Here is a 21,206-nt window from a genome sequence, read left to right on the forward strand (position 1 = left end):
GGAAGGTTGGATGGAATCATTTCAGCACTGAACAGTTATAAAATGTCTGGTCGTCTTGTCCTTTCTATCAAATCAGTGTTGTAATATGGAGATCCAGGCATTGGAAGATTTAGGAGAGGAAGCTTTTGATGAGAATTTTTTTGGCACTGAAAAGGTATGCATAGGTTTACAGGGGTTAAGTATGATGTTAACGTTAAGGGATCAAGTTAAGGTTTGTTTTTTTGTGTTAGTTTAAGAGTTAATGTGAGGCTGAGGATTAAGTCAGGGGTCTTCAAACTTTCTAAACAAAGGGCCAGTTCACTGTCCTTCAAACTTTAGGGGTGGCAGACTAGGGCCAGTGGGAGTAGAAAATGTCCTGGAATCCAATGAGAGTAAACAATGCCTTATCTTTGGTGTCAGCAGAAGGACTAATGCCTTGGTGTCAGTGGTAGGAATAATGCCCCATTATTGGAGTTAGTGGGAGGAATAGTGCCCTATCATTGGTAATATAAGAAGGAATAGTGTCCCATCATTGGAGTTAGTGGGAGGAATAGTGCCATATCATTGGTATTATAAGAAGGAATAGTGTCCCATCATTGGTATTATAAGAAGGAATAATGCCCCATCATTGGAGTTAGTGGGAGGAATAGTGCCATATCATTGGTATTATAAGAAGGAATAGTGTCCCATCATTGGTATTATAAGAAGGAATAATGCCCCATCATTGGAGTTAGTGGGAGGAATAGTGCCATATCATTGGTATTATAAGAAGGAATAGTGTCCCATCATTGGTATCAGTGAGAGGAATATTGCCCCATCACTGGTATCAGTGGGAGAAATAGTGCCCAATTGTTGGCATCAATGAAAGAAATCCTGCCCCATTTTTGGTGTCAGTGGGAGGAATTGTGCCCTTTCTTTGATGTCAGCAGGAGGAATAGTGCCCCATTGTTGGTGTGAGTTGGAGGAATAGTGTCCCATCATTGTTACTAATGTGGGAGGAAAAGTTTCACATATTTGGTGCCAGTGGGAGGAATAGAGCCTCAAGGGCCAGATAAAGGCAAGCAACGAGCCACATCCGGCCCTCGGGCCACAGTTTGGAGACCACTGGATTAAGTAGTTAAGGATTCATTTTCAGTGGTAGGTTCAAGGAATCAAAGTAGCAAGAATAGTGACATTTGCCTAGGTTTGTGATGACCATATATACGGTCTAGATCAGCTGAGAGGAAAGCAGATTCAACAACTTCAATGTTGAAATCAGCCAGCAATAGACCACTATAACATTTCTGGTTGGATCAACAAGGTATTTTTGTACTTACTGAAAATGTGCTTAGCCTAAAAATGAAAATTAATGTAGCCACCACATCTAAGGATTAGTAAGCTGTAATATACAGTATTAAACATTTGTCTTTGCGTTTAGATACACTTTAAGCTTGCTTAACTACTTGGTAAGTCACTGAGTTCCAAGAAGTTGACTTGGGATACCTAACTTAACCCAACTTAACAAGTATCATTTGTTTTTGTGCTGAAAGCTTCATGTCAAGGACTACTTGTGCATACATACACTGTGCTTTACATCCAATATCATTACTAGTCCATATACCTACAGATGAGTCCTTTTCAAAGTTGAATTACCATCAAGCAAAACATGTCCCATGGATCAGGTAGGATGCAGGTTTATATTTTTAAACTTGAAAAGTGGCTGCTTCTTTTTCTATGCATTTCGTGGATGACTCAGATGTCCCAATAAAAAAAATAGTCGCAAATGTATCTTTATAATAGTAGAACCTAATAGAAATAGTAATAATATTTTCCTTGTATGTTTTACAACTTACATGCTACTACTGTGTACTACTACTTCATTTGTTGCATTTGTATTAATTCTAAAGATGAGAAGATTAGAAATTGTAAAGAAAAGTAGGCAGTTGCCCAAACAGACCAAGCAGATTGACTTTTTTTCCTTTGTTTGTTTTCTCACATTGTTAAATACCCCCCATGAATTAACCTTCTGTATATTTATATATTCATTTAAAATGTAGGTGTTTACATGTTTTTTTTCACCCAGCCTGAGTTGACACCCTCTATTATTGTATCTAGCTAGTATCAGCAATTTCTTTCTTTCTGTCATCACCATGCTATTGTCCCACATTAGTTAAATTACAATGTATTCCACACCTTTGTCAGGTGGGGTTGTTTAAATATTCAAAAGAAAACTTTTATTTGCAGTCTATTGCAATTTCTATAATATGTACCATTGGTGTATTCCAATTATATTAACGGGCAACTAATATTTTAACAAACTATATAAAAAAGTCCGCCACATCCTTCTACAGTTTAATGGGATAAAGAAAGGATCAGCATAAAGTTTTATTTTATCCCAAAGCAGTACCAACAAAGTTATCACTACCAGGTGACAAAAATGTTGACTGGTAAAATTGATATTCCCAAGTTGTGAGGAGGTAAGCCTTTTACTCACTCATATATTTAAAAGGACACCATAGTATCATATCATTGGAGTGCCATCATTTTTTTGTACTGATTGATGGAATATTTATCTCCTGACACAGTTGTATAATGAGTTATTTCAGTATATTTCCATGCATTCTTTGCGAGATCTGTAATATTTAAAGTAAACAGAAGCCACCACTATTTTGTTAGTCCAAGACAAGCGGAGGAGACAACATAAGAGAAATATAAAATTCCAAATCTTAGATGAAATTGTATGTTGTCTTTTGATTTCATGCCTATATGACCTCTATAAAAATTAGATTTGTTTTGAAATTATAAACTGTATGTTGCCTTTTGATTTTATCCATTTATATATCTATAAAAATGATATTTATTTTGAAAGTAAAAACTTATACAAGTTTTTATAAGTCCTTACTCCATATTAACTATACTTGATGAGGTCAAACGTTGATGACTTTTGTGTATTGAATGTGCATGGAATATATTATTTGGAGCACAGATGCTGAAATAATAACATTCATTACTAAATACTGTTACATAAAAATATACTATTGGGCACCAACAGGGATGTTAATATTTAAATGTTTTACTAATGTTTACCCAATAGTGAATATTATTTTGGACTGGTCGCAACATGGCTTATGCACAGGACATGTTAAAAACACAACATCCTCATGATATGTAACAAAAAGTCTGCTTGAAAATGACAACCATAATGCAAAAAGTTTTTACCCTAAAAAAACATTTTTTTTACATCCACCATGTATTCTCTACCCATTTAAAATGCAGTTAAATATAAATGAAGCTGAAGATTTCAGAATACCATAATGTGAACTACCAATATAGATTGCTGGACCCTAGTCAATATATACATGTGCGGGCAGATCAAAAAACTGTCAACATGGCTGAACTGGACATATGTATGGGACGCAGATAGTGTTTATGCAATAATTATTTAGGCGAACACCTCTGAGCAGCAAGGTGATAAAGGTCCAAAGGGTCCTCTGTATCATTCATGTGTGGGATCTCCAGCAATGTAGTGTAGCATTGTTTATTTGAATAGATGTACAGTATTAAATCATACACTTGCACTCGGGGACTTAGAATACAGATCTTTCCAAACATTAGAAATGTAAAAGATGGATTAAAAATTAATAGGAAACATATCTGGAAATGTGTAGTCTTGTAGTTTTAACATGATTGACCTTTGATAGATTTTCATTGTGAGAAACTAAAATTAATACATTCTTAAATTTAGAAAGTTCTAAATGAATGATACCTTATAGGGAACATAAGATAGTGATAGCTAATACAGACAAACCCAGTCATAAAAGTCAGATAAATCACATAAAGTACAGATAAGAAATCCCTAACAAAAATTAATAATATGCAGAGCAACATAGATAAATAGAGAACAAACAAAAGCCCTGGAGGCAGAACATAATCAGAGATCAGAAGAGATTACTTAAGGTGGGAATTCACACTTGAACACTTCTATATTTAAGTCACCTTGGTCTACTGTGGGCATTGGGGCAACTCTTACAACTTCCCAGACTTTCACACATATGATCAATACACATTTTTTGAAGAGAAAATAGATATTAGAGCAGGCACCCAATTTAGACATGTCAGAAAGTCGAGAGCAAATAATCCACCTTAAGGGGTCACTACTTACTGCTGCTTTTGAACACTAAAGTAAGTGAAGCATATTAATCCAAGAATTCAGTGTAGTATTTAGGTTAGTCTTCTAAGTATAAAGCTTACCTCCTCACTGCTTAGAAATACATATTTTAAGAGTGGACATTTTGTCCCCTTTTTGTTGTAATAACTTTTTCAGACACTGGTATGGGATAACAACTTTATGCTGATCCGTTCTTTATGTACCTCATTGTATAGGGCTGTGGCGGACTTTTATATATATTTAGATAAATATATATTTCTTTCCTGTTAATATATTTTGGATAGATCAGTGGAATATACTATATGTTCCAGTCATCAAGGATTACCGTTTCCTTTTTCAATGTTTTATGAAGTAAAGCACCTTACATCAGTAATATATATTATAGAAATAGCAACAGACTCCAAAGAACAGTTTTCTTTGGAATAGTTAAACAATCCCCTTCTTCCCCAGCAGAGTAAAGGTGAGCAATGTATTGTTATTTAATTAGTGTGGGACAATAGCATGGTGGTGATGGAAAGAAATGCCTAAAAATATCTAGATACAATAATAGAGGGTGTCACCCCAGGCTGGGTGGCAAAATGTATAAATATCTGCATTTTAAATTAACATACAAATATAGAGAATGTTAATGCATGGGAGGCCAATTCAAAAAAAAAGTGATAAAACCAAAGGAAGAAAAGGTTAATCTGCTTGGTCTGTTTGGGCAACTGCCTACTTTTGTTCATAGTTTCTAATCTTCTCATCTTTAGAAACAAGTCAAATATTACTATGGCTATTAGGTACTACTTGTATAAAGATACATTGATGACTATTTTCTTCTGAGAAAGCTGATTTATCCATGAAATGCATAGAAAAAGAAGCAGCCATTTTTCCAGTATAAGAAATAGGACACCGTGGATTTCAGTTCCCAGTACCGAGCTTCATTGAGCGGATTGGGGATCACAGTGAAACTTCATCACATTCACTAAGCTCTGGGGCAAACATAAATATGGGAATAGATGCATTATCAATTTTTTTTCCATAATCAATTTTTATTATTGAAAATAAGACTTACATCCGCAAGATCGTCATTACAGCCCATATCATAATCACCAACAATAGAAAAACACAATAAAGGATTATTGCAGAACAAACCATATTAGAATAGAAATAATCATTTCCTCATAAGGCACTCTAGCACCATCTGGACATATCAAATTTAACAAAACATATAATCAAGGGTTCAACATAAAAAATTTGAACAGTGTGTTCCCAACTACGTAAGAGACATAAACAGTACAACGCATTGAACCCGTGGGGATTCATTATGGAAAATTCATCAGGTTACTTGTGTTACATGGTATTATCAATTTTTATTCTTACAGTGAGATACCAGCAGTAAAAGAAATGAAAGTGTGAAATCTGTAGAAGAGGTCACTGCTGGAATGTTTTAATGGCGTGTGTCTATAAGACACTGAGGATGATGAAGACAAGCTGTTGCAGGATCAAAACCTTGTTTAGTATTACTTTTAATAAGGCATGGAAAAAACAGGAATATACTGTATATATAAAATTATTGTGTCTTTTGTTTGTGCAAAATTTGTTTTTCCCAAAGCTGTTTTTTTACTTTGTTTATATCATCTTTTTGAAATTTACTCTAGTCAACAATCCCATAACTTTTGCCATTGCATATTTCTTAAAATGTCAGATATTTATGATGTAAAATGATTGCACTTTATTAGTTTGCAAAGCAAATATTCATCATGTTACATTATTCAGTAAAGTGCTGAAATTTCCAGATTTTCACTGTGCGCATGTTTAATTATTTCTCCTCTCCTATCTCCCTTTACACAATTGTCTGCCAATGTATGAAACTGATTAGGAGCTGCTATTGGTCAGTGAAAAAGGCTGAGAAAGCCTGCCATAGTGGGATAGAATCTTCAACCACTAATATTATGTGTACAGAGTATACTAATAGGAGCCCTAATGCCCTAATGCTGATATAATAATATTTATATATATCATTGGTTATAATGTCATAATACTAGAAGAGGGAGGTTTATACTTTGTTAGACACTAAAATATATCACTGCCACCTTTTTGCCTTCTATACCTCTGTAAATCCTGTATGCTGTATTTTGGATGTATTGGGCTGTACTTTGCCATTCAAATGAATTGAAATGGAGTCTTTAAAAAAATGCAAAACAACTCCTATGGTCACATGACAATGCCATAAAACATGCCTCCTGGTGTCCATTAGCTCTAACACCAGGTTGTGTCTGTGGAGTATAGAGATACAAACTGTGCATGTGTATATGAAAATGTGTTTAAAGTTAGATCTCTTAGCACTCAGACAGTACACAGCTGATCGCAATCTTATGCATATGACTATTTTAGGACCTCAGCAAAGTGTGCTCGTGCACACTTGGTCAAATAACAAGAACTGGGTTCCAGCAAACTTTGTTAAAAGTTTAAAAATGTCAATGTGTTTGTTTCATTTCAGGTAAAAATAGACTATATCACAATAGTGCAAGTCTCCCACTTTGACAATGGGTCCAGAAGTGATGTTCCCCTTCCCCACCTCATCTCCAAGACATGTTTCACCAAACGTCTGGTATCCACCATCACCAAACGTCTGGTATCCACCATCACAGCACTGGTGCAACAAGAACAGAACACCTCATCAGGTTGGCAGAAACCCTTACAACAACCAATGGCATAGTCCCCAAGGGTACTGGGGTCCACCTAGGCAATGGTCTGCAAACAGATGGGAGCCATCTCGCTATTGTCGCCGTAGTTGGGGACCAAGCCCAAGAGCACACCAAACTTCTCATTTTAAGCACAGTCCAGAGCACGTGTCAGTGTATCGTGAAAGGAGGGATGAAAAGACACAGGTAAGAATAATTGCATTTTCACTGTGTTTGCAAAGATGTTTTCACAATGAAATTGGGGAAATAGTGGGGGAACTGGCATTTTCAGAAGGAGATATCAACATTAGTAAGCCCCATATTTCTAAAAAAAAATGCCATATAGGTTAATTTGCAAACAGTATTGCCCGTTCTCTCTGAATTATAGGCAAGTTAATGAGTTTGAAGGTTTGGTCCTTAAATATTTATACTTCATTTTCAAAATTGGCCTGCTGTGCCAAAAAATTTCTTTATAGGTTTCAATTACATTAACTGAATCCATAATAATATTAAAGAAGTATGGCTAAAGTCTTTTGGGCCATACGTCTTCTAGGAATCACAGGAGTGCTCTTAGTTCTGTACTCCTGTGTCCTAGATTCAGCCAACAGCGGGCTTTAGTCCAGCCTCTGCACGGATCCTGACAATAATTTGAGGATCCGCACAGATGCCACATCAGTAGTTGGTTCAGCCTCTCAGCAGGCATCGGATTGATGCTGCAGCCATCTAGGCTAGTACATGTTTGTTTTTTTGTGAACCTATACTTCCCTTTTAATTAACATATTGGAAGGAAATTATGGTTAATTGAATATTTAGTGAGTTGTAAAATTAGAAAGAAAGAAAAATAGTTGATTAAACAGACTTACAGTTTTTATATAAAAGGAACTTGTGGAGAACATAGATGCCCTCATTCAACAGTAAAGTGTTTCTGGAACTTAGCATGAATGTTGCAAACATTGTTTAAGGCTTTTTCTAATGCTGAAATTATTTTTTTTCCAGGTTTCTTTCAAACAGAAAAGAGGTTATACTAAAGATATCAGTCACTACTACAGCCCATCAATGGTGGAAGACCCCTGGGCAGAACTGCAACCCAAAGAACCTAAATCAACACCACAAAATTCTGCCAGAGTACATCACAGCATTACTGCTGGCTCACAGACACCCAAGTTAAATATTTAGATGGATATTATACCTTGAGAGAAGACAAGATAAATGGCATTTAAGGATACCACAAATATAACTTTCAGGAAAAGAAATGCAAGTAATCCTGTCCTCCATGTAAGTCAGCACAGAGTAAACATTTCCCCTATTACAGAGATTAAATCTAGAGACAGCAGAACAAGTCAAGATTCTGGTGAGGTGTAAATGCCACCTTCAACAAGTTCAAGTTGCTTGTATGCTGACTTACAATGTCTGTGGTCTTATGATTGAAGGGAAAGGAGACAGGATGGACCTTAAAATCAGCTTTGTCTTTATAATAATTGCATAAGCTTTATCTGCATCCCATGTTAATCGTCAATTGATCTGCCCACATGTGACTATATCTACCATGGCTCAGTAATCCATATTAGTAGCTCACGTATCAGTAAAATGAAGAACTTCGGCTTCCATTTATATTTGACTCCATTTCTTCTTGAGAAGCTCTATATTTTACTTTACACATAATTTTGCCGGGAATTACTTTTCATACTATGATTGCTCTTTTCATGAGGATGTTTTGTACACATTTATCTTTGCATTGTGGTCCTGTGAACAGGATATTTTGTGGCCTCTTTTCAATATAAGAATTATAAGGTTTGAACATTGTATTATTATTTGCCTATTTCCATGGCTCTTAAGGTCCTACTGTAGCTCTTTTATGTAAATTTAAAAAATTTGTATTAATCGTGATGTTTTATTCTATGATACTGTGTTTGTTTGTCCAGATCTCTCTTGCATATACTGTATATCTCTATATGAAATTAAAGGGGGTACCAAAATATTTAGAAAAGAACATTATAATATCAGCATTAGGGCCCCTATTAGTATACTCTGTACACATAATATTAGTGGTTGAAGATTCTATCCCACTATGGCAGGCTTTCTCAGCCTTTTCAAAACTGAGGAACCCTTGAGATAAGTTTCCACTCTCAGGTAATCCCTGCTAATAATTATTTTAACTATAACTCACAGTAAATTAGCATGATGGTCAGTGGGAAAATTCCCCACTTATTTATAGCCAAACAGATCATTTATGTCAATGATTACTTATTTTATAGACAGACATTATTCAAAGAAACCTCTGCAGCTTCTGGAGGAACCAAAGCGTTCCACAGAACCCTAAACATAAAATGTGTAGTGCAGTGCTATAGGAATCTAAAAACATATATAAGATGCAAATGCCTGAGGCTAAAATTCATAATAAGATTGCTGGTATAGCATATAATAAAATAGCAAAATGGTGACATATATATATATATATATATATATATATATATATATATATATAATGTCCGTATCCGATGTGAAATAATGTATCCCAACAACCATGCACTATATATAACCAAAATGCAACAATAAATGTCCAATAAGTGCTGGAAGTGATGTTGGTAGAGGAAAATAATAAGCTGGACAGGTGACTTCTCTACTCCCAGTGACACATGTGATCCGGTGACGTGCGGGGAAAAATGGTAAAATTGCACACTCACCAGAGGCACAATGTAAATGCCCATTTACATCAAATAAGCCAGAGGTCCCCTCTGTCCTGGGAAGGATGCAGACTGGAATGGATAACTCTTCTATGGATAAGGGTGATGGAAAGACACTTCTAGAGGTCCCCTTTAAAGCTGGCTGTGGTGGGGGTCTGCTTTTAGATTTCTCTCCTCTGTGCCCTGGGATGGTCACCTGGGGATCCTGGGGGATTAACTGCTCGTGTGGAGCAAAAAATAGTATTCATAGTGTAGTAATTATTCATAAAAAATGAATTTATTGTTATAGGTATTAAAAATGCAAATAAACACACTGGCTAAAGATTGGCGATAATATAATCCTTAGAAAATAGATATATGCAGCATAAAGCTGCTCTGTGCACTGACCAGTATGATGTTATCTTTAAGGGATCAAGTTAAGGTTTGTTTTTTTGTGTTAGTTTAAGAGTTAATGTGAGGCTGAGGATTAAGTGAGGGTCTTCAAACCTTCTAAACAAAGGGCCACTTCACTGTCCTACAAACTTTGGGGGGGGGGGCAGACTAGGGCCAATGGGAGTAGAAAATGTCCTGGAGTCCAGTGAGAGTAAACAATGCCGTATCTTTGGTGTCAGTGGAAGGAATAATGCCCCATCATTGGAGTTAGTGGGAGGAATAGTGCCCTATCATTGGTATCAGTGGGAGAAATAGTGCCCAATTGTTGGCATCAATGGAAGAAATCCTGCCCCATTGTTGTTGTCAGTGGGAGGAATTGTGCCCTTTCTTTGATGTTAGTGGGAGGAATAATGCCCCATTGTTGGTGTGAGTTGGAGGAATAGTGTCCCATCATTGTTATCAGTGTGGGAGGAAAAGTTTCACATCATTGGTGCCAGTGGGAGGAATAGAGCCTCAAGGGCCAGATAAAGGCAAGCAACGAGCCACATCCAGCCCTCGGGCCACAGTTTGGAGACCACTGGATTAAGTAGTTAAGGATTAATTTCCAGTGGTAGGTTCAATGAATCAAAGTAGCAAGAATAGTGAAATTTGCCTAGGTTTGTGATGACCATATATACGATCTAGATCAGCTGACAGGAAAGCAGATTCAACAACTTCAATGCTGAAATCAGCCAGCAATAGACCACTATAACATTTCTGGTTGGATCAACAAGGTATTTTTGTACTTACTGAAAATGTGCTTAGCCTAAAAATGAAAACTAATGCAGCCACCACATCTAAGGATTAGTAAACTGTAATATACAGTATTAAACTTTTGTCTTTGAGTTTAGATACACTTTAAGTTTGCTTAACTACTTTGTGAGTCACTGAGTTCCAAGAAGTCGACCTGGAATAACTAATTTAGGTGTCCGTTTATGAACCAGCGGTAAATGATCGCTGCTCAGTTCTCCGGAATTCTCGGAGAACACCGTTCTCCTGTGAATGCCGTTTATGAAGCGGTGTAGATCAGTTCTCCGAACTAAGGGAGAACGGTCTACATACGCTGGAAAACGGCTGCTTTTACTATAATCTCACGAGATTACCGTAAAAGATCAGTTTACTAAGTAGAGGTAAATTATCTCTGCTTAGTTTGCGGTCCCTCCGATTCTCCTGCTCTGGGCTGGAGAATCTGGAGGGAGAACACAGATCTCCAGTGAAGGGCTGAACATGTTCTCCGCTGATCTCCTGAGTGTCATGAACTGTGAATGATCAGAGAATAGCTGCGATCCTCTGAATCTCACTGCGAATGCGCGGCTCAGGGAGCGCGCAGCGTGGTGATCGCCGGTCCGCTGTGTCACGGAAAGAGCCGAAGATGTCGGCTCGGTCATGTGATCAGCTGTGTCCAATCACAGCTGATCACATGTAAACACGGAAATGCCGGTTATCGGCATTTCTCTCCTCTCGAGCTGTCACGCTGACAGTTCGAGGGGAGAGGAGAGCCAGTAATCGGCTTTCCACGGAGGGGACATGTACACTGATCATCAGGGCACTGATGATCAGTGTGGCCCCAGAAGTGCCACCTGTCAGTGCTAATCAGTGCCAGTGCCGATTAGTGCCACGTGCCAGTGCCCATCAGTGCCACATATCAGTGTATATCAATGCCATATATCAGTGCCCATCTGAGCTGCCTTTCAATATCACCCATCAGTGCCAGTCAGTGCCACCTATCAATGCCAATCAGTGCCACCTATCAGTGCTGCCAATCAGTGTCACCTATCAGTGCCAGTCAGTGTCGCCTATCAGTGCCAGGCAGTGCCAGTCAGTGCACTATTCCTCCCACTAACTCCAATGATGAGGCATTATTCCTACCACTGACACCAAGGCACTAGTCCTTCCACTGACACCAAAGATAAGGCATTGTTTACTCTCACTGGCCCTAGTCAGCCCCCCCAAAGTTTGTAGGACAGTGAAGTGGCCCTTTGTTTAGAAGGTTTGAAGACCCTCACTTAATCCTCAGCCTCACATTAACTCTTAAACTAACACAAAAAAACAAACCTTAACTTGATCCCTTAAAGATAACATCATACTGGTCAGTGCACAGAGCAGCTTTATGCTGCATATATCTATTTTCTAAGGATTATATTATTGTCAATCTTTACCCATGTGAATTATTTTGCCTAAGTGTGTTTATTTGCATTTTTAATTCCTATAACAATAAATTCATTTTTCTATGAATAATTACTACACTATGAATACTATTTTTGCTCCACACAAGCACTTAATCCCCCAGTATCCCCAGGTGACCATCCCAGGGCACAGAGGAGAGAAATCTCAAAGCAGACCCCCACCGCAGCCAGCTTTAAAGGGGACCTCTAGAAGTGTCTTTCCATCACCCTTATCCACAGAAGAGTTATCCATTCCAGTCTGCATCCTTCCCAGGACAGAGGGGACCTCTGGCTTATTTGATGTAAATGGGCATTTACATTGTGCCTCTGGTGAGTGTGCAATTTTACCGTTCTTCCCCGCATGTCACCGGATCACATGTGTCACTGGGAGTAGAGAAGTCACCTGTCCAGCTTATTATTTTCATGTACCAACATCACTTCCAACACTTATTGGACATTTATTGTTGCATTTTGGTTATATATAGTGCATGGTTGTTGGGATACATTATTTCACATCGGATACGGACATTATATATATATATATATATATATATATATATATATATGTCACCATTTTGCTATTTTATTCTATGCTATACCAGCAATCTTATTATGAATTTTAGCCTCAGGCGTTTGCATCTTATATATGTTTTTAGATTCCTATAGCGCTGCACTACACATTTTATGTTTAGGTTTCTGTGGAACGGTTTGGTTCCTCCAGAAGCTGCGGAGGTTTCTTTGAATAATGTCTGTCTATAAAATAAGTAATCATTGACATAAATGATCTGTTTGGCTATAAATAAGTGGGGAATTTTCCCACTGACCATCATGCTAATTTACTGTGAGTTATAGTTAAAAAAATTATTAGCAGGGATTACCTGAGAGTGGAAACTTATCTCAAGGGTTCCTCAGTTTTGAAAAGGCTGAGAAAGCCTGCCATAGTGGGATAGAATCTTCAACCACTAATATTATGTGTACAGAGTATACTAATAGGGGCCCTAATGCTGATATTATAATATTCTTTTCTAAATATTTTGGTACCCCCTTTAATTTCATATAGAGATATACAGTATATGCAAGAGAGATCTGGACAAACAAACAAACACAGTATCATAGAATAAAACATCATGTTTATTAAGAATTTTTTAAATCTACATAAAAGAGCCACAGTAGGACTTTAAGAGCCATGTAAATATGCAAATATAATACAATGTTCAAACCTTATAATATCCATCTAAATATTTAACTTAGGTGTCTGTGAGCCAGCAGTAATGCTGTGATGTACTCTGGCAGAATTTTGTGGTGTTGATTTAGGGTCTTTGGGTTGCAGTTCTGCCCAGGGGTCTTCCACCATTGATGGGCTGTAGTAGTGACTGATATCTTTAGTATAACCTCTTTTCTGTTTGAAAGAAACCTGGAAAGAAAATAATTTCAGCATTAGAAAAAGCCTCAAACAATGTTTGCCAACATTCATGCTAAGTTCCAGAAACACTTTACTGTTGAATGAGGGCATCTACGTTCTCCACAAGTTCCTCTTATATAAAAACTGTAAGTCTGTTTAATCAACTATTTTTCTTTCTTTCTAATTTTACAACTCACTAAATATTCAGTTAACCATAATTTCCTTCCAATATGTTAATTAAAAGGGAAGTATGGGTTGACAAAAAAAAAAAACATATTTACTAGCCTAGATGGCTGCAGCATCAATCCGATGCCTGCTGAGAGGCTGAACCAACTAGTGATGTGGCATCTGTGCGGATCTTATTGTCAGGATCCGTGCAGAGGCTGGACTAAAGCCCGCTGTTGGCTGAATCTAGGACACAGGAGTACAGAACTAAGAGCACTCCTGTGATTCCTAGAAGAAGTATGGCCCAAAAAACTTTAGCCATACTTCTTTAATATTATTATGGATTCAGTTAATGTAATTGAAACCTATAAAGAAATTTTTTGGCACAGCAGGCCAATTTTGAAAATAAAGTACAAATATTTAAGGACCAAACCTTCAAACTCATTAACTTGCCTATAATTCAGAGAGAACGGGCAATACTGTTTGCAAATTAACCTATAAGCCATTTTTTTTTAGAAATATGGGGCTTACTAATGTTGATATCTCCTTCTGAAAATGCCAGTTCCCCCACTATTCCCCCAATTTCATTGTGAAAACATCTTTGCAAACACAGTGAAAATGCAATTATTCTTACCTGTGTCTTTTCATCCCTCCTTTCACGATACACTGACATGTGCTCTGGACTGTGCTTAAAATGAGAAGTTTGGTGTGCTCTTGGGCTTGGTCCCCAACTACGGCGACAATAGCGAGATGGCTCCCATCTGTTTGGAGACCATTGCCTAGGTGGACCCCAGTACCCTTGGGGACTATGCCATTGGTTGTTGTAAGGGTTTCTGCCACCCTGATGGGGTGTTCCATTCTTGTTGCACCAGTGCTGTGATGGTGGAAACCAGACGTTTGGTGATGGTGGATACCAGACGTTTGGTGAAACATGTCTTGAAGATGAGGTGGGGAAGGGGAACATCACTTCTGGAACCATTGTCAAAGTGGGAGACTTGCACTATTGTGATATAGTCTATTTTTACCTGAAATGAAACAAACACATTGACATTTTTAAACTTTTAACAAAGTTTGTTGGAACCCAGCTCTTGTTATTTGACCAAGTGTGCACGAGCACACTTTCCGGAGGTCGTAAAATAGTCATATGCATAAGACTGCGATCAGCTGTGTACTGTCTGAGTGCTGAGAGATCTGACTTTAAACACATTTCATATACACATGCACAGTTTGTATCTCTATACTCCACAGACCCAACCTGGTGTTAGAGCTAATGGACACCAGGAGGCATGTTTTATGGCATTGTCATGTGACCATAGGAGTCGTTTTGCATTTTTTTAAAGACTCCATTTCAATTCATTTGAATGGCAAAATACAGCCTAATACATCCAAAATACAGCATACAGGATTTACAGAGGTATAGAAGGCAAAAAGGTGGCAGTGATATCTTTTAGTGTCTAACAAAGTATAAACCTCCCTCTTCTAGTATTATGACATTATAACCAATGATATATATATATTCTCATCAGAGGCATAGTATACAGTTAAAATTTAAATAGGATAATAAAAGATGACATATAAACAATAAACTGGCAAGTTTCAATGGGTCCCTCATTAGTGCCGCAGTGTGAAGAATCAGAAAGTCCTAGTGTATTGAGATACTCATGAAAATTAATTTACATAAGGTGTCATGCCCATCCCTAGATTTAACCCTTATTATAGTGTATTCAAATTTTAGTACGTTTGTATTCCCAGATTTGAATCTCTTATTCAGATGTGAAACAGACTTTCAAAATAGGTACTTTCCTATGTTCTTTGCCATGGCAACATGAGAATTTATTGGGGATGGTATAGTTCTGAGTTCATTTTTTGTAGTTGATTTCTGCACAAAACATGTGTGTACATCTCCTATTTGTAAATGGCAATGTACCTTACAGTTGGTTTGGTCAAACAACTTTTATCTAGCTGCTTTTGTAAATGGGCAGATTGTCTATAGGAGAGCAGAAGCAGATCCAAAGTATTTCATTGACATGGCTGGCCTTATGGAGTCAATACATTTTTTCTGTGCTGATAAAATTCCAGCAAAATGCATGAAAATACATTTGGTGGGATCAGAGAGGAACAGCAGCTATTAAGAAAGCCAAACAGATTTCCTTCAGGGATGAAATAACTACATTTCTTTTTAACTTATTTATTATTACTATTAATCCATGTCATGTGAATGGGAACATGTAACAAATATAAAGTATGTTATCCTAATGTAGCTGCAAAAAAAGAAATACACTTTAAAGAACCTCAGCCGATATAGCCACAAATGATTAGCATACTACAATGTATTTTGAAAATCTAAAATTTTGAAATGATTAAATCCCTTACAATAGCAAATAAATATTTGTTCAGGCTTCACAAACTTTTACAAGGTTGTATCACATTTACAAGAGAAAATAAATTGTAGAAATTCCATTAGCTTACCTTAGCCTTAGCTCTCTCCAGATGTCTGCATGTTGTTTTCCTCTGGCTGGTATTTATGTCCATGAGGGTAGAAACTTTTTTTCTTTCACATGTAAATATGGGGACTGTCCTCACTGACCAATAGCAGCTCCTAATCAGTTTCATACATTGGCAGACAATTGTGTAAAGGGAGATAGGTGAGGAAGAAATAATTAAACATGCGCACAGTGAAAATCTGGAAATTTCAGCACTTTACTGAATAATGTAACATGATGAATATTTGCTTTGCAAACCAATAAAGTGAAATCATTTTACATCATCAATGTCTCACGTTTTAAGAAATATGCAATGGCAAAAGTTATGTGATTGTTGACTAGAGATGATAGAAACAAAGTAAAAAAACAGCTTTGGGAAAAACAAATTTTGCAAAAACAAAAGAAACAATAATTTTATATATACAGTATATTCCTGTTTTTTCCATGCCTTATTAAAAGTAATACTATACAAGGTTTTGATCCTGCAACAGCTTGTCTTCATCATCTTCAGTGTCTTATAGACACAGGGCATTAAGAACATTCCAGCAGTGACCTCTTCTACCCATTTCACACTTTAATTTATTTTACTGCTGGTATCTTACTATAAGAATAAAAAAGGATAATGCCATGTAACACAACCTGACAAATTTTCCGTAATGAATCCCCACGGGTTCAATGCGTTTGTACAGTTTATGTCTCTTACATAGTTGGGAACACACTGTTCAAAATTTTTATGTTGAACCCTTGACTATATGTTTTGTTCAATTTGATATGTCCAGATGGTGCTAGAGTGCCTTATGGTTTAGTTCTTGCTGCAATAATACTTTATTGTGCGTTTTTCTATTGTTGATGATTATGATATCGGCTGTAATGACGATCTTGCGGATGTAAGTCTTATTTTCAATAATAAAAATTGATTATGGAAAAAAAATTGATAATGCATCTATTCCCATATTTATGTTTGCCCCAGAGCTTAGTGAATGTGATGAAGTTTCACTGTGATCCCCATTCCACTCAATGAAGCTCGGTACTGGGAACCGAAATTCACTGTGTCCTATTTCTTATACTTGAAAAATGGCTGCTTCTTTTTCTATGCATTTCATGGATAAATCAGCTTTTTCAGAAGATAATAGTCATCAACGTATCTTTATACAAGTAGTACCTAATTGCCATAGTAATAGTATTTTCTTGTATATTTTACAACTTGCTTGCTACTACTATTTACTTCTAATTCATACATTGTATTTGCCTTATTTCGAAAGATGAGCAGATTAGAAATTGTGAACAAAAGTAGGCAGTTGCCCAAACAGACCAAGCAGATTAACTTATTCTTCCTTTGGTTTTCTCACTTTTTTAAAATTGGCCTCCCATGCATTAACATTCTCTATATTTGTATGTTAATTTAAAATTCAGATATTTACATATTTTGCCACCCAGCCTGGGGTGACACCCTCTATTATTGTATCTAGATATTTCTAGGCATTTCTTTCCATGACCACCATGCTATTGTCCCACACTAATTAAATAACAATACATTGCTCACCTTTACTCTGCTGGGGAAGAAGAGGATTGTTTAACTATTCCAAAGAAAACTGTTTCTTGGAGTCTGTTGCTATTTCTATAATATATATTACTGATGTAAGGTGCTTTACTTCATAAAACATTGAAAAAGGAAACAGTAATCCTTGACGACTGGAACATATAGTATATTCCACTGGTTTATCCAAAATATATTAACAGGCAAGAAATATATATTTATCTAAATATATATAAAAGTCCACCACAGCCTTATATAATGAGGTACATAAAGAAAGGATCAGCATAAAGTTGTTATCCCATACCAGTGACTGAAAAAGTAATTACAACAAAAAGGGGACAAAATGCCCACTCTTAAAATATGTATTTCTAAGCAGTGAGGAGGTAATCCTTATACTTATAACACTAAACGAAATACTACGCTGAACATTTCAAAGAAGGGTACCATAGTATCATATTATTAGAGTGTTATAATATTGGTTTTTACTGAATTTATGGAATTGTATCTCCTGGTGCAGTTGTATAATGAGGTACAGTAGTTCAGTATATTTTCATGTATTCTTTGAGTGATCTGGAACATTTAAAGTAAACAGAAACCCCCACTATTTTTTTTTGCAAGACAGTGGAAAGGATAACATAAGAGAAATCTAAAATGCCAAATAGATGTAGATGAAACTGTATGTTGCCTTCTGACATCATCTATATATGACCTCCATAAAAGCTATACTTGTGTAATAGGCAAATACTTATAACATTAATTATATAAACTCTGCTCTATAATAACTGCACTTGAAGAAGTATAGTCAAATGGGGAAGACCTTTGCATATCTAATGTGTATAGAATATATTATTTGGAGTGCTTATGCTGAAATTTTTTTCAAATATATAATAAGGTAAAAAGGCAAGGCCAGAACATACTGACACCCAAAAAGATAATCAGTGCAAGTTGGTCATGAGTGATATGGAGAAGGTAACTGTATTAAATGTATTCTTTTCCCCAGTTTATACCAATGAAAAGTGCAATAAACAAGACAGTATTATTAATAACTTTATATTGAATGCGTCCTTGTGGCTGACAGAGACCACTTTTCAAAAAAAGACTAGAAAAATCAGCCAGGGTGGTGCGGTGGAACCGTCTGCTCCTCACGAGTCTCAAGCAGGGAGAAGACCTTAGTTGCAGTATGCGGCTGAGTCAGCCGAGCATTACGGCAATCCGGAAGTGACGTCACCGTGACCAAGGTGAGGGCGGAAGTCTTGATAAAGGGCATTCACGTGAAATGCGTTGTCACGGTTACCAGCTCTGTTTACGTTCCAAGGCCAGGATCCAGCTTCCGCCCTCACCTTTGTCGCGGTGACGACACTTCCGGATCGCCACGATCCTCGGCTGAGTCAGCTGTATACTGCAACAGAGTTCTCCCTGCCTGAGACCGCACCATCCTGGTTGCCACTTTTTCATGTCATTCATTTATGATTTACTATACACCAATTAAAGGTATACCTCCTTGGGAGGTGAATATTACTCAGTCATATTCTTACAGCACTGTTTTCTTGGATTAATATGCTTCACTTCCTTTAGTGTTCAACAGCAGCAGTAAGTAGTGACCCCTTAAAGTGGATTATTTGCGCTCGACTTTCTGACTTATGTCTAAATTGGGTGCCTGCTCTAACATCTAGTTTCCCTCTAAAAAAAGTTTGGAAAGGTGTAAGAGTGAAAGTTTGGAAAGGTGTAAGAGTTGCCCCAATGCCCACAGTAGACCAAGGTGACTTAAATATAGAAGTGTTCAAGTGTGAATTCCCACCTCAAGTAATCTCTTCTGAACTCAGATTATGTTCTGCCTCCAGGGCTTTTGTTTGTTCTCTATTTATCTCTGTTGCCCTGCATAATATTAATTTCTGTTAGGGATTTTCTTATCTGTACTTTATGTGATTTATTTGACTTTTATGACTGGGTTTGTCTGTATTAGCTATCACCATCTTATGTTCCTTATAAGGTGTCATTTATTCTGAACTTTATAAAATTAAGAATGTATTTTAGTTTCTCACAATGAAAATCTATCAAAGGTCAATCCTGTCAAATGTTACATTTCATGCAAAGCAAGATAGTTCATTTTAGTTTCTCACAATGAAAATCTATCAAAGGTCAATCTTGTCAAATGTTACATTTCATGCAAAGCAAGATAGTTCAAGCCGTGATTTGTCATAATTGTGATGATTATGGCTTACAGCTCATGAAAACCCCAAATCCACAATCTCAGAAAATTAGAATATTGTGAAAAGGTGCAATATTCTAGGCTCAAAGTGTCCCACTTTAATTAGCTAATTAAGCCATAACACCTGCAAAGGGTTCCTGAGCCTTTAAATGGTCTCTCAGTCTGGTTCAGTAGGAATCACAATCATGGGAAAGACTGCTGACCTGACAGTTATGCAGAAAACCATCATTGACACCCTCCATAAGGAGGGAAAGCCTCAAAAGATAAATGCAAAAAAAGTTTTATGTTCCCAAAGTGCTGTATAAAAGCACATTAATAGAAAGTTATGTGGAAGGGAAAAGTGTGGAAGAAAAAGGTGCACAAGCAGCAGGGATGACCGCAGCCTGGAGAAGATTGTCAGGAAAAGGCCATTCAAAAGTGTTGGGGACTTTCACAAGGAATGGACTGAGGCTGGAGTCAGTGCATCAAGAGCCACCACACACAGAAGGATCCTGGACATTGGCTTCAAATGTCGTATTCCTCTTGTCAAGCCACTCCTAAACAACAAACAACATCAGATGCGTCTTACCTGGGCTAAGAAAAACAGACCTGGTCTGTTGCTCAGTGGTCCAAAGTCCTATTTTCTGATGAGAACAACTTTTGCATCTCATTTGGAAACCAAGGACCCAGAGTATGGAGGAGGAATGGAGAGGCACACACTGCAAGATGCTTGAAGTCCAGTGTGAAATTTCTACAGACTGTGTTGATTTGGGAAGCCATGTCATCTGCTGGTGTTGGTCCACTGTGCTTCATTAAGTCTAGGGTCAACGCAGCCGTCTACCGGGAGATTTTGGAGCACTTCATGCTTCCTTCTGCAGACAAGCTTTATGGGGATGCTGACTTCATTTTCCAGCAGGACTTGGCACCTGCCCACACTGCAAAAGCACCAAAACCTGGTTCAATGACCGTGAGATTACTGTGCTTGATTGGCCAGCAAACTCGCCTGACCTGAACCCCATAGAGAATCTATGGGGCATTGCCAAGAGAACGATGAGAGACATGAGACCGAACAATGCAGAAGAGCTGAAGGCCGCTATTGAAGCATCCTGGTCTTCCATAACACCTCAGCAGTGCCACAGGCTGATAGCTTCCATGCCATGCCGCATTGAGGCAGTAATTGCTGCAAAAGGGACCTAAACCAAGTACTGAGTACATATGCATGCTTATACTTTTCAGAGGTCCGATATTGTTCTGTGTACAATCCTTGTTTTATTGATTGCATGTAATATTCTAATTTTCTGAGATTGTGGATTTGGGGTTTTCATGAGCTGTACACCATAATCATCACAATTATGACAAATCATGGATTGAACTATCTT

At 37.3% G+C, this 21,206-nt stretch overlaps 2 protein-coding genes across 2 annotated transcripts in view; one reads left to right on the plus strand and one right to left on the minus strand.

Moving 5' to 3' along the window:
• Positions 1-85: 85 nt before the first annotated feature.
• LOC149453978 (gastrula-specific protein 17-like) lies at positions 86-8,691 on the plus strand. The gene is made up of 3 exons (XM_089687964.1): positions 86-154; positions 6,634-6,999; positions 7,789-8,691. Exons 1-3 carry the CDS (start codon positions 86-88, stop codon positions 7,966-7,968), a joined length of 615 nt encoding a protein of 204 aa, XP_089544090.1. The 3' UTR covers positions 7,969-8,691.
• Positions 8,692-13,286: 4,595 nt separating this feature from the next.
• The window catches only part of LOC149453979 (gastrula-specific protein 17-like), a 31,876-nt gene continuing 23,956 nt past the window's right edge, over positions 13,287-21,206 (minus strand). Inside the window, exons 3-4 of the mRNA XM_089687965.1 lie at positions 14,254-14,619; positions 13,287-13,466 (exon numbers count right to left, since the gene is read on the minus strand). Of these exons, the coding sequence (XP_089544091.1) occupies positions 13,287-13,466; positions 14,254-14,619 (546 nt within the window). The remainder of the gene's footprint in view (positions 13,467-14,253; positions 14,620-21,206) is intronic.

The sequence above is a fragment of the Staurois parvus genome, unplaced genomic scaffold, assembly GCF_062004578.1.
Source record: "Staurois parvus isolate SC_StPar_1 unplaced genomic scaffold, SC_StPar_1.0 ptg000442l, whole genome shotgun sequence".
NCBI lineage: Eukaryota > Metazoa > Chordata > Amphibia > Anura > Ranidae > Staurois > Staurois parvus.